Here is a 16,126-nt window from a genome sequence, read left to right as displayed (position 1 = left end):
GCAGATAGAGTGCAAAACCAGTTAAATAAACAACACTGTGTAGATATATTTGTAGTGCAAAAGAGCTTATCAGTCTGAGGACATTGTAGAAAATAAAAACAAGAGAGATAGATAAAGTGCATAAGGCACATGGCAGAATAGATGGAGTGCAAACCAGTTGAATGTACAAAAACAAAACTGTGCAGATGTTTTGTTTTGTTATGAGTGTAGTGCAAGAAGAGCTTATCAGTCTGTTAAAGTGACAAGTCGAAGTGACTGTTCGGATAGATTTTTGTCAGACTATCCGAAGAGGTAATTTGCAGTCAATGTTGGATGGGTAGTGATCAGCCAATGCTGCACAAGTGACAGGTGCCGGTCACAGTTTGTTGGTCGGTGGGGGGGGGTGTCACAGAGTCAGAGTTCCTAGTGTGTTGCTGTGTTAAATGGGGGTGAAAGAGGGGAGGGGGGGCAAGGACGAGAGGGAGTTCAGCTTCCTGACAGCCTGATGTATGAAGCTGTCCTTCAGTCTGCTGGTCCTCGCCTGGAGACTCCGCAGTCTCCTCCCTGATGGCAGCAGACTGAAGAAGCTGTGTGTCGGGTGGGTGGGATCTCCTGCAATGCGGAGGGCTTTGCGGGTGAGACGGTACAATAATTCAGTACAATAATAAAGACTGCCATTTGATTCCTTTTTTACCTATTTATTATTATTTATTTATATTTATGCGTGTAAGGCCAGCTGTGTAAACAGTTTTAAGTGTAACTTCAGCAGAAATATTTTAATTGCCTAAAAGAGGTGACTAGCAAACAAGGAGTTAGCAATTAACATTTACAGCTTATTGCTGTCTTGAGTTACAATTCTGAGAAGGCTAACAACGAGACAAAATTATAAGTCCCATTAAATTGTAACATTCAAGGTCAAAGAGAGTGTTGAAAGTGTTAAACACATCTGTGGTTTAAGCACCATTCTAATGAAAACCAAATTTTTAACCTCAGGGGTTCAAACGCGAGAGACTCCGCCAGAGAGCAACTTCATGCTTGCAAACCACAAGAAGTTTAGAAATCTGACATTCTTCTGAGAGTTTCTGCCATTAAGTTAAAAATAAATAAATAAATAAATAAAGTAGACTTTATTAGCTCAAGAACAAACAGAAATGATGAGGATACGTCTGGTCCTGCCATAAAGTTCAAGACAGCTCAGTTAACACTTTAACTCCGAACAGCCAAGGTCTGTGGAGTGAGGGATGAGATTCTATATTCGTTTTGCCTTTTCTTCTCTCTGCATGACGCAAAATACATAAAGAGCTGAAGAGAAAGAGCAAAACTAGTCTAGCTGAGTAAAAAACAGAAACGCACGTGTATAGCTATTTGTGATGACAGTGATGAATGGCTTAGTATACCTTCAAAACAACACATAAGTTCTAGGGCCTTGAAACACTTCAAACGCTGAAACGTACGGGGAAGGGAATTGCAAAATACAGTGAGCGACTCTGAGAGGATCGGAGAACGTGCTGTGAATCCATCTGGTTCATGTGAGTGCTCCCGCTGATTGCTTTTGCAGGCGGAATTCAATAGGAACCGAATCTTCTAATATGTAGGTCAGCTTGTTGCAAAGTCCTCAAACTGATCCGTGGAATCACCACCGCCTCTTAGTTTTGGGAGAAACTGATAGTAAGCCCTGAAAATTGAATACTACCCCTTTCTGCACTCAAACATTCTCCCCGGCTCAACGCAGGCCTGTGGGGTTGGGCTGAGAGGAGGAAGCGATCCTCACAGGTGGTCAGGGTTAGATTAGCTCCTCTGCGATCACACGGCTCAGTCGCTCTGTGAGAAAATGATCCTCCCCTGCAAATCCATAGTTAAGACACACTCCACCTGTGATGCTTTTGAACGGTCGCCCAGTCGCTACGCATCATGGATGCTATGGAAACTGATATGACAGGGGGAGGGGTTTGGCACGGACGATCACTGAAAGCTGCGCTCATCAATTAAAGAAAGACGTGGGGAAGACATTTTTTCACTTTCACAACTGAGCCTGAAACCTTTTCACCTTTTAAAAAAATGGACTCAGCTTAACTTTCATTAAATGTTAACTGACAAATTTAGTAGATCAAATTAAATATTGCATAAAGTTTTAGTTTCTATAAATTTTTAATAGAATTTTAATTGAGGCAATTTTTGCAACACGGTTAACAAAATGTGGGACATGTATTCAGTTTTAAAATGTCTGAGCCATAAATTTGGTCTAAAGACAGTTTAAAATCCAGATTTATGTGAGTTTGTCATCCTCTACTAATAAAAATCAGATAATATTTTATTTTTAAAGGCTTTTATTTTTCTTTATAAAGTTTAAAAGTATGATTTTATATTAATTTTTTTGTTTAAAAATATTGGTTTATAATTACTGATAAACATTTACTTCCAAAAAATAAAAATAAAAGAAAAACAAAATAATAATAAACTGAATAAAAAAAAAAAAAAATCCTCTACTAATAAAATCCAAATAAAATCCTGATAACTAAGTCGCCCAATAAAAAAATAAATTAAAAAAAATTTTTTTAATAATTGAAATGAATGAATGTGTTTGACAATTGTAGTCAATATTATGCCATGAGAAATAAACACACAAATAAATATAAAATCAACAATAAATAATAATAATACATAATAAATAATAAATCAATAATATAGGCAACCCTCTATACCGCATTAAAGCATGTTTCTGTTCCTGTAATTTAAAGATTTTTTTTTTCTTATAATTGAAAATAAATGGCTGACCTTGACAAATACTGTTAACATTATGTTATGATAATCTTTCTTTAATGCTTTTAAAAAACATAAAAATATGAAAATAAACACACAGACAAACACACACACACACTCCAAATGAGCAGAAGTTCTTCCTGTAAATAAATTTTGTTTTTAATAAAAAAAAATAATAAAAAAAAAAATCGTATGATAACTGAAAATGAATGGTTAAAAATGAATCGCTTCCTTTAATGCCTTTCAAATAAATTAATAAATAAATAAGGGCAACCCAAGTGTATTTCACTTGTGCAAAGTGTCTTTTGTTTTTGCATTTGCTTGTGTCCAGTCTGTTTGTTTAAGATGTGTCTGCTGTTCTTCATATGTATGAAAGAGCCTGTTTATGGCCATAATAGTATTTACACAGGATGCACTCTATTCCCCTATTGTTTATTTACCCCATAATAATCTGTGCATGTGCGCGTATGTTTACTAAGGAGGCAGTTCTTTCAAAGGACATGGGTGCTATGCAAGTTCATGTGTATCCGTGTGTGTGTGTGTGTGTGTGTGTGAGTACTGTGAATCTATGCTAGAGTGCATGGACAAATACGTAAAGTTATTTTTATGTGTGTGCTTCCAGACTTGGGATACTTCACACTCCTGTGGGACGCAGATGAATGAGTAACCATGAGTGGCATTTGGACAGAGTGTACGGAGTGTGTTATAGTTCATATTTGTGTATGAGTGCATGGATGTCTGCAGATACTAGTTGGAGACTAATTGTGACAGTATCGTAAAATCACTTCAGTCAGTGTGTGAACTGCTCTAACATGACAGCTGGTCTGAGCATGGCAAGCAAGCAAGAGTACAGAAATGCCTTTCACATCAACTTGCCAAGCTTCCATAAGGGAAATCATGCTTGATTTTGCCTAAAACTAGTCTCAGATCAGAGATTTCTAACTTCAGCCCAAAGACATGGTATGGAAACACATCGCATCTATATTATACATTTCATATTTCTCCTCCTCTATATTTAGAACAAATGGAGCAAGGTTTTTTTTATGGCTGACATGTGCCTAATCTAGATCCTAACCTCAACCTAACCTGACCTCAACCTCGTTTCAAAAATAAACCCAACCAAATCCTCAACTAAACCCCGGTCTAACCCAATGCCTGGAAATTCATCTGAGTTAGCAAAGGCTTCTGCAAGGATTCAGAAGAAGTTCCGCAGATGTTTTCACTTCCTGCAACCTGCTACATTTTTAAAAGTCATTTTTATGGGGGTTTTATTAGAATAGAACAGGAGAGAGATGACAGGAAAGCATTGGGTGAAGAGAGGGCAGCGAGATTGAGGCAAAGGACCTCAATAAGGAATCGAAATCGGGTCGCTGTGAGCATAGTTGTATATGTCGACGCACTGACCACGAAGCTATCAGCAGTGACGGCTACATTTTTTCTAAGCACTCTGGCACAGCAAAACCAAACTCTTAAATGTCTCATGAATTTAGACAACATTATTGACAACAATAAAAAATTGTCGACAAATATTTTTGTTGTAGAGTAGTCTTTTGATCTCATATGACCTAACGTAAGAGCCTGCAATAATGTGATTTGACCAGTGTGGCGCTGTAGCGCAAGACTGTAATTCAGCCCTGCTGGAGCAAATTCAATAGAAGAAGACGACACAGTGCGTCAGAGCAAACGCAGCTGCTGAGCAGCATTTAGATGAATACATGCTGCGCGCTTTCCTCTCAATAACAAAATAAACACAACAAAAACTGACAGTGGTGAGAAAGCAGCAGTTAAGAAAGCATCTGATTACAACGATGTGGATGTACATGTAGCAGAACTCTGCAGTTAAGTACTCTAGGTTCTCAAGTCCAGTCACAGTCACATTTATTTATATAGTAATCAAGGCAATAGATAACCTTAAATCAAGCAGCTTTACAGTATTTAACATGAAAAAACAGAGTCCGTGTCGCTTTCAGTTAGAATTACAACTTGATTCTCTGTTATAAAGCAGCTCTCCAGTGTGGAGCTAGCTAATTTACATTTTACATTTATGCATTTAGCAGACACTTTTATCCAAAGTGACTTACATTGCATTCAAGTTACAGTTTTTACATTTTATCAGCTCTTGCTTTCCATGGGAATCGAACCCATGACCTTGGCGTTGCTAGCGCTATGCTCTACTATTTGATTTACAGGAAAGCCTATGCAGGAAAGCTAATGATAAAATTGTTTTATTAGTGGGGGAAAAAAATAATTTCATTAAAATGATTGTTTTGTTTGCAGAGATCAAAGCTTGATCTAGCTCGGGACTGTTTTGATTATCATAATCCTATAAGGTATTTTAAGACAGATTGTGTTGTGAATAAAATAGTTTATCTAAAAATAAAAATGTCTTATCACTTACCTTTATTTTGTATCTTATCCATATGACTTACAAATTTATGTAATTCAGTTACTTTTCATACAGCTAATTAAATGGTGAATGAGAGAGTTTCTCTGTCATCTCATTTTGTGTCCCAAATATATTTATTTGCTTAAATTACTTGTATAATAGTTGTAATTACATAATACGATTTTCAAGCTGAAGTGATTTTCTTTATTTGTTAAAATATGTGTAAATCAATATTTTAACTAATTGCAAAAGTTGAATAATCAAAGTCTACTGATTAATCAGTGAAATAATTGTCAATTAATTGTTCTAAGCAATTGTATTATTAAAAGAATTGTTTGTTGCAGCCCTACATGAAATCAAAATATAATCCATGCCTATGAGCTTTAAAGCCATCTATATGCTAATGTGCTGAGCATACAAAATTGAGTTAAATATATAATCATTTAAAAATTTTCATGCTTTTTCTTCTGGCAAAACACTAGATGGTATTTTGGATGGAATACAAGTTCTTAAAGCTGCTGTCCGTAACTTTTTTTATTTCAAAATTTACAAAATGTATATAATAAGCGAGTACACCATGAATCCATTTTCCAAACCGTGTTTTTGGCTTATCCTGAATCACTACGGTACACCTATAATAAGTTTTCATATTCTGACTATTTTTTACTAGTTCGGGTAGGCATTGCTGCGGAGTAGCCCAGTAACTGCATGATTTGTCATAGACATAAACGGAGAGAAGTAGCTCCGGCTGCAATGTTCTTCCGCAAGATGCATGCACTTCTGTTTATTAACGCCAAAAGTTACGGACTGCAGCTTTAAGTTTATACAGCAGCATATCATGATTTTGTTATTGTGAATTGAATTGTGAAGTGACATATGGCCAAGTATGGTGACCCATACTCAGAATTCGTGCTTTGCATTTAACCCATCCAAAGTGCACACACACCGTGAACACACACCCGGAGCAGTGGGCAGGCATTTATGCTGCAGCGCCCGGGGAGCAGTTGGGCACCTCAAGGGTACCTCAGTCGTGGTATTGAGGGTGGAGAGAGCGCTGTACATTCACTCCCCCACCTACAATCCCTGCCGGCCCAAGACTCGAACCCGCAACCTTTGGATTACGAGTCCGACTCTCTAACCATTAGGCCACAACTTCCCCATAAAAAATTACAGTAGTAGTTAAAATAAATCTGACCATTGATAACATAATGGACATAAAATGTGATGCCAAAAGTAATAAAATAAAAACTAGAAATAATTTTAAATAATAGATTAAACTGATTAAATCGAATACAATAATACAATAAAATTAAATAAAAATCCTCTACTAATAAAATCCTAATAAAAATCAGCTAATATTTCATTTTTAAAAGATATTTTTTTTATAAAGTTATAAATATAAATAAAATACAATCTAGAGCTTGTTTGCATGCTTCTACCCAGATTTAACATTTTGTACTGTACCCCTGACCTTGAGGCTGCACTGCTTGGCTCTACTTGCTGTGGGGCTGTTAATTGTGATAAATGGAGATGACACAGGCTGCAGTGTTAGCACAAGGAGTCAATATCTTTTATGCCAGCGTTCCACACAAGGATAGCTGGGTAATTAATGAAATATGCTTGGATGCCGTGCCCCTCCACCTGCCTGCACACTTCATTCAGTAACCCCACAAAAGTGAGAGTGAGACAGTATATACAGTACATGAGTTACATATGTCAGTTTGAGCAGGCATAAATAGGGGTGTTTTCTATTGCCCCAGCATATTGTGCATTTGGGTGAAAGTCTGTGTGGATGCATGTGAATATGACAGCACTAACATGGAAGCGTTTTTAAACACAGGAAACATGCTCACACAAATAAACACACTGCTCAAGTATGCTTGGAAGAGAGGATGTTTCCATGGACTATATTCCATTGGGACATACAATGGGGTCCAAAGGGACACATTGAAAATCTGGGATTCAAAATCCAATTTAAACCCACAAATAATCACAAGGATTAAGGATTCTAAATTGTTTAAAACAAAGAAAAGTTTCAACTGAAGACTCAATAAAGGGAACTTCCTGTAAATTTCACTCCAAATTTGCTCTCATGACTTTGAAGGTCATCGGTGCTTTTGAATTTACTACCATTTCTGAATTATTAACACCGGTCCATATTTGTAGAGTTGTGTCAGTGTCAACCATGCATAGGGGATATGGTGCACCGTCAGCATAAAAGCTATTATAAAAGGCATTATACAAACTGTAGTATATGAAAATGTGCAACCTTGCTTGTTCAAAATGCACAGACAAAAGAGAAAGAAATACCTTAAATACCCCATCTATTAGATGAACACAAACACACTCAGTCAGTACACTTAGTCTTGACTTGCTGTCACGCAACTCAGGGACAAAGAATATATATCTTAATAATTATCTTATTAATATCTGATCTTCTTGCTTTCTGCTGTAATGATTATTCACTAGTGTGATGAATTAATGCTTACTTTACTTTTAATTGAGGCTGTCAATTTAACACGTTAATTTAGTGCAATTAATTAGAACAGAAATAACATGCTAAAATTACTTAATCATTAGGTAAAAAAAAAGAAAATTTTACTTCTATAATCATTTACTATAATGTGTAATAACTTTTAAAGCTGATTTTTGAAAGATGTATTCAGTTCCCATCACAATAATTTAATGCTTTTCTTATCGAATACTGATATATGCCATAAATAGTAATTCAGTTAATAAATAATTATTGACAAAATTGTATAATTTATGAATTCTTTCATTTAATAACTAATTAATAACTTAATATAATTTAAATCAATAATTATAATTTTTTAAAAACTGATTGACAGCATGTCTGTTAATCATTCTCATTTATCATCATTTATTTTGCACTGTTCTTTGCTGCCTGAAGCTAAACTGATGTGTGTTCCGTGCCGTTAGCTTTATTCTTGCCAATGAAACTGAACACTGAAATTGAAAAGTGAACGAGAGGAAATAGATGCAGCGATAAACGCAAGGGAAGGAGGAGAAAGATTTGATGAAAGGCTTTGCTAATATTGTACTTTTTCATGATGAAATTTGGGATTTAACAGTTAAACAGATCATATTTATATCTCTTCAAACTGAAATTATATTCACAGAATAGAAAGAACAAAAGAATGCAAAAACCAAATATGCTTTCAACAGAGATCTAATTTAGTCTTCTCAAAACAAACGGCTCTCACTAATTTGCATGTCTAATATGCTGTGAGAATACATTTCCCACCAAAAAAAAGTAAAAAAATTGAAGCAAACAAGAACATCAGTCCCTTTCCTAACATTGCAGCGTTACGATCAACCAATACGAAGGAAGAAATGCCTTCTGGGAAGCCACTGCATGCCCCTCTGATGTAAATGTGTTCCGTTTTAAGTAAGACACAAGTTGTGAAAAAATCCTGGATGGAAAGGGAAAATCGATTGGAAAGGGATGAATGAGGTTTTGTCTTTTCTTATGTAACAGCTTCCAGGTTCCAGCTGCTTGTAAAGAGCCACTGACAGGCTAATTGAGGTGAGGTGAGGTGAAGTGACATACGGCCAAGTATGGTGACCCATACTCGGAATTCGTGCTCTGCATTTAACCCATCCAACATGCACACACACAGCAGTGAACACACACACACCGTGAACACACACCCGGAGCAGTGGGCAGCCATTTATGCTGCGGCGCCCGGGGAGCAGTTGGGGTTCGGTGCCTTGCTCAAGGGCACCTCAGTCGTGGTATTGAGTGTGGAGAGAGCGCTGGACATTCACTCCCCCCACCTACAATCCCTGCCGGCCCGAGACTCGAACCCACAACCTTTGGATTACGAGTCCGACTCTCTAACCATTAGGCCACGACTTCCCCCTTGAGTTAATTCACTCAAAAAGGACAAGGATCTGGGACAATGTAGGCATAGTGATCACTGACTCAGCGAAGAGAATATCTTTCTTACTCATGTAAAACCGTGGCAAGCTGCGAGAGAATCCCACCATTTTCTGTAGCACAAAACAACGTGTGTTGCATGACCGCACAGAACATCATGCCCATCTAAAATGAGGAGGCAAATGAGTGTGGCAGAAAACACCCATTCACATTTAAACATGTCAATGAAACTTGTAAAAGTGGGGGTTGCCAAGTCACAGTAAAAAAGATGCAATTTTGACTGCGATACAGAAAATAATCTGGATTAATATTAGTAACAATCAGTTTCCACTTCATACCAATGTGACATTTTTGGTTTTGTACTGAACGGCTAAAACTAATTCAATTAAGTGTTTCATGATTACTAATGGGAAATCAAGGACGGAACAATATGTTCAAATTGTGAAATCCTCTAGATGTGGCAACAATGCCTTATCGTATTTCTGAACAATCATCTTCATGCATCAGCTAATATTTAATTTTAGAATGTCCAACGATTCTCCAAAATGTTTCTGCATTCCAGACTATGTCACTCAAAAAGATTTGGACTTTTTAAAGGTCCAAAGGACCTTTGAAATTTATGCAACAAGTTTAATTATCCCGATTTTGTAATTGTTCACATGTTCTAATAGACCTTTTTCAGAGACTGTGATAATGCAGTCTCTGAAATTTGCTAGATTTACGATGTAATAACTGTGGAAATGCGTTTTCACAATCTATACTTTGTGTGTTCTTACCTTGACATTAAATTACAGAAAACTACCACTGGTGCATGAGTGTTTCTAAAACAAAGGCTGATGGAGTGCTGACAAAATTGACATCATTCTCTCTCTTGACCAACCTAATGAATCTCTCAATATTTGTATTTATTTATTTTTTTTACCTCTTTTGGAAAGTTAAGAAATGCTATTATGGATTTTTTTTCTTTTGCTATTGGAGCAAATGAGAACACACACACACAGACACACAAAAAGTATATTTGTTTTAGTGTCTGTTTACCACTATAGAAGTTTACCTAACTATGATGACTTCTGAGAACCCTGGAAATGTGAAAAGGTTCCATTGTAATTTTGTCCCTTTGCACAGTATTTGACTTCAAGTAAGGACATGGTTAGGAAAGAATGCTTGAGATTTGATGTATTTCCGTAGTTTTCCGTTCTATTGTTTTTAAGGACTCCCAGGTTGCCAGCTCCACCTCCGGTTCATCTATACTCCTCATTTGCTTTAAACACAGACATTGTAAATGACTCATGCATAATCTATACCACAACTTCAGCTCTTACAGAGTACTTGCCGTTCAGCCTTTAACATAAGTGCACTTCCTGTTCCCTCATCAAAAGCCCATCTCTGAAATAGCACAACAACCTGTTCATCAGAGTATTTTCACTATCGTGTAATACAGCTTTTCTGCAAGCCTTGGCATTCTTTACACACACTTTAATTCTCACTCTTTCCATTGCCAGCTATCTCCACTTTAGGCAGACCGGCTGTGCTCCATGCCTAGACTAATTAAGTGAGTTTAAAGAACAAATGCGTTTTTGTGCGAGCCGTCCAGCTTTTAAAATGTCCAAAAGCTTCCAACGCTTCCATATAATTACCTTATTAGGTAAAGCACAATATTAATTTAAGTGATTTATGATAACCCTGCATTTAAAATTGACTACGACAGTCTGGGGGTAATAAAACCAATTTTTAAAGTGAGGTTGATATGCCAGCACTCAACGTTAAATCTGTTATGTCCTTCTTGGTGAAAGAAGCTACTATGAAGTCATTATTTTCCTATGTAAAACTATTTAAACCAATATTTCCCAACCTGATGGAAAATCTGACTCTTTTCCATTAACCAGTTCATTTGAACAATTATATTGTTCAGCTAATTTTTTGTACAATTTCATATGCCTCACTTTAGCTTACTGCAGTCATGTCTGTACGATCCATTCAAACCAAGAAAAATTAAATAAAATACACTCACAGATTCAGTCCAATTAATGAATGAATTTGTGAACCTGCAGTTTGTTAACAAGATTTGACTGAAAATAATAATTGATGAATACTGTATATACTAGATATCATTTAGCGTTACACTTTTTATCACAGAAATTTGTGTGTGTGTGTGTCCATAATTTGTGTAATAGTTTGTGGTTTCTTTCCTTATAAAGGAACTGAAAATATTTATTTATTTATTTAGTCATTTAGCAGACGCTTTTATCCAAAGGCATCAGCAAATGAGGACATAAGAAGCAATCAAAACCAACAAAAGAGCAACAACGTGCAAGTGCTATTACAAGTCTTGGTTAGCCTAACGCAGTACAGATAATTATTATTATTTTTTTTTTATTTTTAAATAAAAATATATATAGATAAAATAAAATTGGAATAGAGAGTGCTAGGGTTAGAGGGTCAAGTAAAGATGGAACAGATGAGTTTTTAGCCGTTTCTTGAAGATGGGTAAGGATTCGGCTACTCGGATTGAGTTGGGCAGGTCATTCCACCAGATGGGAACAGTTCATGAAAAAGTCTGTGAAAGTGTTTTTGGGATGGTACAATAATGCGTCTTTCACTTGAAGAACGCAAGCTTCTAGAGGGCACATAAGTCTGAAGTAATGAATTTAGGTAAAGGGGTGCAGAGCCAGAGGTGGTTCTGTAGGCAAACATTAATGCCTTGAATTTAATATAAAATATAAGATTCAATATAAGATTGATCTTAATTTAACCCATTATTAGTAGTAGTAGTATAGTAGCATTTACTAAATTCTGCATAGTAGTATTTATGTTTTATCAATTTAAAATCAGCAGAACAAAAATATTTCCAATGACCCTCTGGAACCCCCTGGGACTTGGTTGGGAATTACTGATTTAAACGGTGGCCTGTTCTTGTAATGAGAAAATGACAAAATACCATTAATGCGGTTTCCAATGATGAAAGCTATGTGAACAATTGCTTCTAATCTCTGTTTTCATAACATTAATTTCATACTTGCCCCAAATCTCTCCCACGACACCCAGAGCGAAGAACCAAGAAATATTTAAAAAAAAATACTTCAAGACCAATATGATCTGAAGCTATTCAATTCTGAGTGACAGAGGAGCATAGGGTCGCATACAAAAACCATCCCTAAATGGCAACGAGCTGGAAAACTCGAGATCCTGCAATTCTCGGCAGCAAGCTCGTTTTCAGAGTTTGAGAATTGCAGAGGGGATTTGAAAGGATACATTAAGAAAAGGAACTCCCAAACGGCTTAACGTCATTATTATGAGCTACATTTCCAGGAGATGCGGCAGAGGAGCAATCACTGAAAGAGCTCCTAAAAGAGACAGCGCTGACACAAAACACCTAGCAGGGCTTTAGCACTAAATAAGCCACCATTTACATTGCAGTATATATATAAAAAAAAACAATAATCGCCTTGACTGGTTATGAGAAAGTGAGCCTGTCATCAAAAAGAATAATGTGTCCCAACGCAAAGTCCAGTTCTAAGTACTTAAGAGGTTTTCGCTGCTCTGGGAATCCTCATCTGTGTTTATACTCAGTACATATTCGATTAGTCACGCAAAGACACTGCAGCTCATGAACCATGCTAAATCATAGACACAATATTGACCTCTGGGATATCAAAACAACAAAATAATGGGCCATTCCTCCTGCTGCTAAGAATGCATTTGGAAGAGTCTGAAACCCCTAAACCTCAACAGTACCTTCAAAAAGGTTGTTCAAGCTCTACAGACTCTTCTCAAAAGGCCGCAAGCATATCTCGAACAGCCTTTCTCCTTCAAAACAAAACATAATGAGACATGGACACCATTCAATGTGTACACTATTGTGTGAGAGAAGCCAAATAGCCACAACCACAATGAATAAAGGCAGAAAATAAATAAGCTAGACTGACAAATAACACAAAATAGACTGTGGCTCTTCTGACATTTAAATCCTGACATCTTGAGGAGAAACTGATAAACCCACCGCATGCATCTGAAATGTTGTTTGTCTGTATCTAAAACCTTCAGCTCGAAGCGAGAAGCCTTTCCGCTCCTTACATTCCTGTAATGAGTTAATTAGACCTGTGTGCTTATTGAACTGCACTGGGTCGACTGTAATTTGACAAAAGCTTCCAGTGCTTCACCAGGCCGAAGGAGTTGTGTGTACAGGTGAAATTATTCTTCCTGTGAGGTGCTATGAACACACAAACAAACACATGTCCTGTGGGGCGAATGACCTCAAAGACTCTCGTTTCCTGCAGGACATGTTGTAAAGGATGCCTTCCGAGCTCCCGTTAGGTGTGCCAAGGTATAAATGAAGGGCAAACAATTGACTTGTAAACAGCCAGCGGCATCATGATGGAAATATGATATCAAAAGAACTAGAGGGAGGAGAACGAAATGATAACGATGTCATTCATGGCTAAAGAGGGCAAGATTACACATTCATAAGCCTTTCTTCCTCGCAGATGGCTCGGTTTTCTTCTGGCCTCAATTTCATCGCAGTCATCAGCACAACCAGTCAATCATCTCAGATCTGACCTTTTGACCTCTGTAGCTGCTAGAAAAAAAGTTAGTCAGCCTTCAAATTCCAGGAATGAAATGTGGGTATCGCATTTTTGGAATACAAAATTTCCTCTGAGATCACAGTAACCTCGCTGATGTGCTGAGACTATGAGAAAGAGTAAAATATAAGTCGATTAGCAGTTGTACGGAATCCTAATTGCTTATTTGCACCCCTGCCAGCCACATGGGACATTTCGTAACACTGGCAAAAGCGGCGAAGCCAAAATAACAGGACCGTGTCTTCACTCTCAAAGTATTTCAAAGCTCAGATACGATCAGTCATCACTTAAATCATTTTTCTGGGAAAAATACTATCCGCAGTGCTGAAAGTGATAAAACACATATTAATGGTAGCTGAAAGCTTGTATGTTTTGACTGTCAGAGTTTCAGCACATTACTTCGTAATGGTGCCAAACTGGGCCAGGGTCGAGAGCGGAGACTTATAAACTTGCTGCATCCTTTATAAGGCTAAAAATAAAGCCTTTTTTCTTCTTTACCTATCAGTGATGCCATTTTATATTATTTAGAATCTATGATATGCTTGTGATGCATTGCCAGGCTTCTATTATAACGTAGAATTGATATTATTTTCAAATGTTTTGCGGCTCAGCTGAGGACTGGCAGGGGATTGTGTCCTGTCCCTGCTTGTATTTACTGTCTGCAGAATTCAATAGCACACCCACACACTGCTGACTCACATTGGCAATGATCTTCCCCGTCGAAGGATAGTCATTAATTACCTCCACTGTTTCCCTTAAAATCTCAGTGTATTGCAGTGTATTATAGTTTAATGACATGTGTTTTTCTACTATATTTAGACAAGGCAAACAAAAAAATAACAAAAATTAGGACAAAAAAAGCCTTTTTAAATCCAACATCAATAATAATAATAATAATAATAATAATAATAATCATTATTATAATAAACGCAACTAAAAAAATATTGAATGGCAAAAATGTGCACTGTAAAAAAAAATACTTTGTTAAATGTTGTTTAAAAGGCATATTTTTATGACTGTATATGTAAAAATACCAATCTACTTGAGTCGTTAAAATCTATTTGATACTGTACTGCACTTACACCGAACACTAGTGATACAATGGAAAGCCACACAATACTTGCATAAAAATAAGCCTCTATAGTAACTGTCACTAGAACCAACAGACTGACAAGAGCACAGTGTTACCCACACAAACAAAATACCATTATAGGTTAATACACTAAATACTAAAATAATGCTTCAAATATGACTAAAGCAACATAAAACACTCTAATGCACATAACAATGAACACAAATAAGGAGAATCTAACTTTTTAAATGGCATCTTAACAACTGCGATTCTGTGTGTTGAGGGTTCTGGGAAAGCTTCTTTCTCGAGGAAAGCAAAAATCATGATTTAAACAATAATTTGTCATAGACGTATGTGTACTGCCCCTTTTCTTCAACAAATTATGGGCTAAGGTAATTTATACGTAGTTTAAACAGTGTTACAACAAAATTGCACGTGTTGTCTTCTACAATTTTTCACCGTATATGAGGTTAATTTGCAGTTAACGAATTAGGTTTCCATTGCATTGTAGCATGTTTCCATTCTCTCCACTGTTAAAATGACTAATATTTTACGAGTTAAGCTACTGTGCGCTTTCATGGGGTGATAGTCGTACCTGTGGATGGAGGATGCGACTCATTGCTCCAGTGTTTTTCTGCAGAAACCTTCAAACAGCACAGCGCTCCTCTGCTCCAGATGCAGCTGTCCGGATGCTCGGCTCTTGTTAAACAGACCTCTGTTTGAAAAACAACAGATATGCACCCAAAGGATGGTCAGGGCAGCGCTTACAACTGGAAATAAACGGGTGAATTCTGCGCGCATTTGAACCGCTGTCTCATTTTCACCCAGTTCCAGATGAGTTATTATTAATACAGGCGGATATATCCTTATTATTTATTGATTCAAATGGACGCTTAATCCCCGGTAAATAATCTTCTGTCAGGTTTGAGTTCTTAAGGTCATCGGAGGCAGGTGTTTATTCAGACACGATCCCAGTCACGCGCAACACTCAGTCAGTAGATATGATAAGCGTTTCGACCTGCTCCCCTGCGGCTGGAACTCAACTTTTCTGAGAGTACTGCCACTATTTGCTGTTTCTTCTCCAAAAAGATTCGTTCCTTGTAAACACGGCAGATCCTCTTCACGTCGAGCTCCTCACACCGAGAGTGACCCTCTGTTTGTGTCCCATCGGTCAACAGTAATGCGTTCACATGAAGCCCCTACATGACAGCGAGGAGGCGTCACTGCGCGCGGATAAGAGAAATCGACGTTCGGATTTTGCGCGCGTGCGGCTAAATGTTGTCCTGCGAGCGGAATGTGACGACAATTGTAAGAAGTCTTGCTGACGCGCGAGCGGAGTTCGCCGGTGCAATCTAACCAGTGCCGTTCCCACGCGGGCTGCGCGTCTTCATCCTATCCAACCGGTTAATTCTCTCGCGTGCGCACAGCAGCAGGCTCAACGCTGAACA

The 16,126-nt window shown here is 37.4% G+C and overlaps 2 protein-coding genes across 2 annotated transcripts in view; one reads left to right on the top strand and one right to left on the bottom strand.

The window, feature by feature from the left end:
* Window positions 1–15,297, bottom strand: part of LOC306868759 (corticotropin-releasing factor receptor 1-like) — a gene marked incomplete at both ends in the record, with an annotated part of 130,125 nt that extends 114,828 nt beyond the window's left edge. Inside the window, one exon of the mRNA XM_079415095.1 lies at window positions 15,274–15,297. Coding sequence (XP_079271221.1) covers window positions 15,274–15,297 — 24 coding nt within the window. The remainder of the gene's footprint in view (window positions 1–15,273) is intronic.
* The window catches only part of LOC306868757 (nucleolar transcription factor 1-like), a 967,110-nt gene that overhangs the window by 47,472 nt on the left and 903,512 nt on the right, over window positions 1–16,126 (top strand). The gene's annotated exons all lie outside the window — the stretch shown is intronic.

This window comes from Barbus barbus (assembly GCF_936440315.1).
Source record: "Barbus barbus genome assembly, chromosome: 4".
Classification (NCBI taxonomy): Eukaryota; Metazoa; Chordata; class Actinopteri; order Cypriniformes; family Cyprinidae; genus Barbus; species Barbus barbus.
Note: the sequence above shows the minus strand (reverse complement) of the source record. Positions and strands in the feature narration are given on the sequence as shown.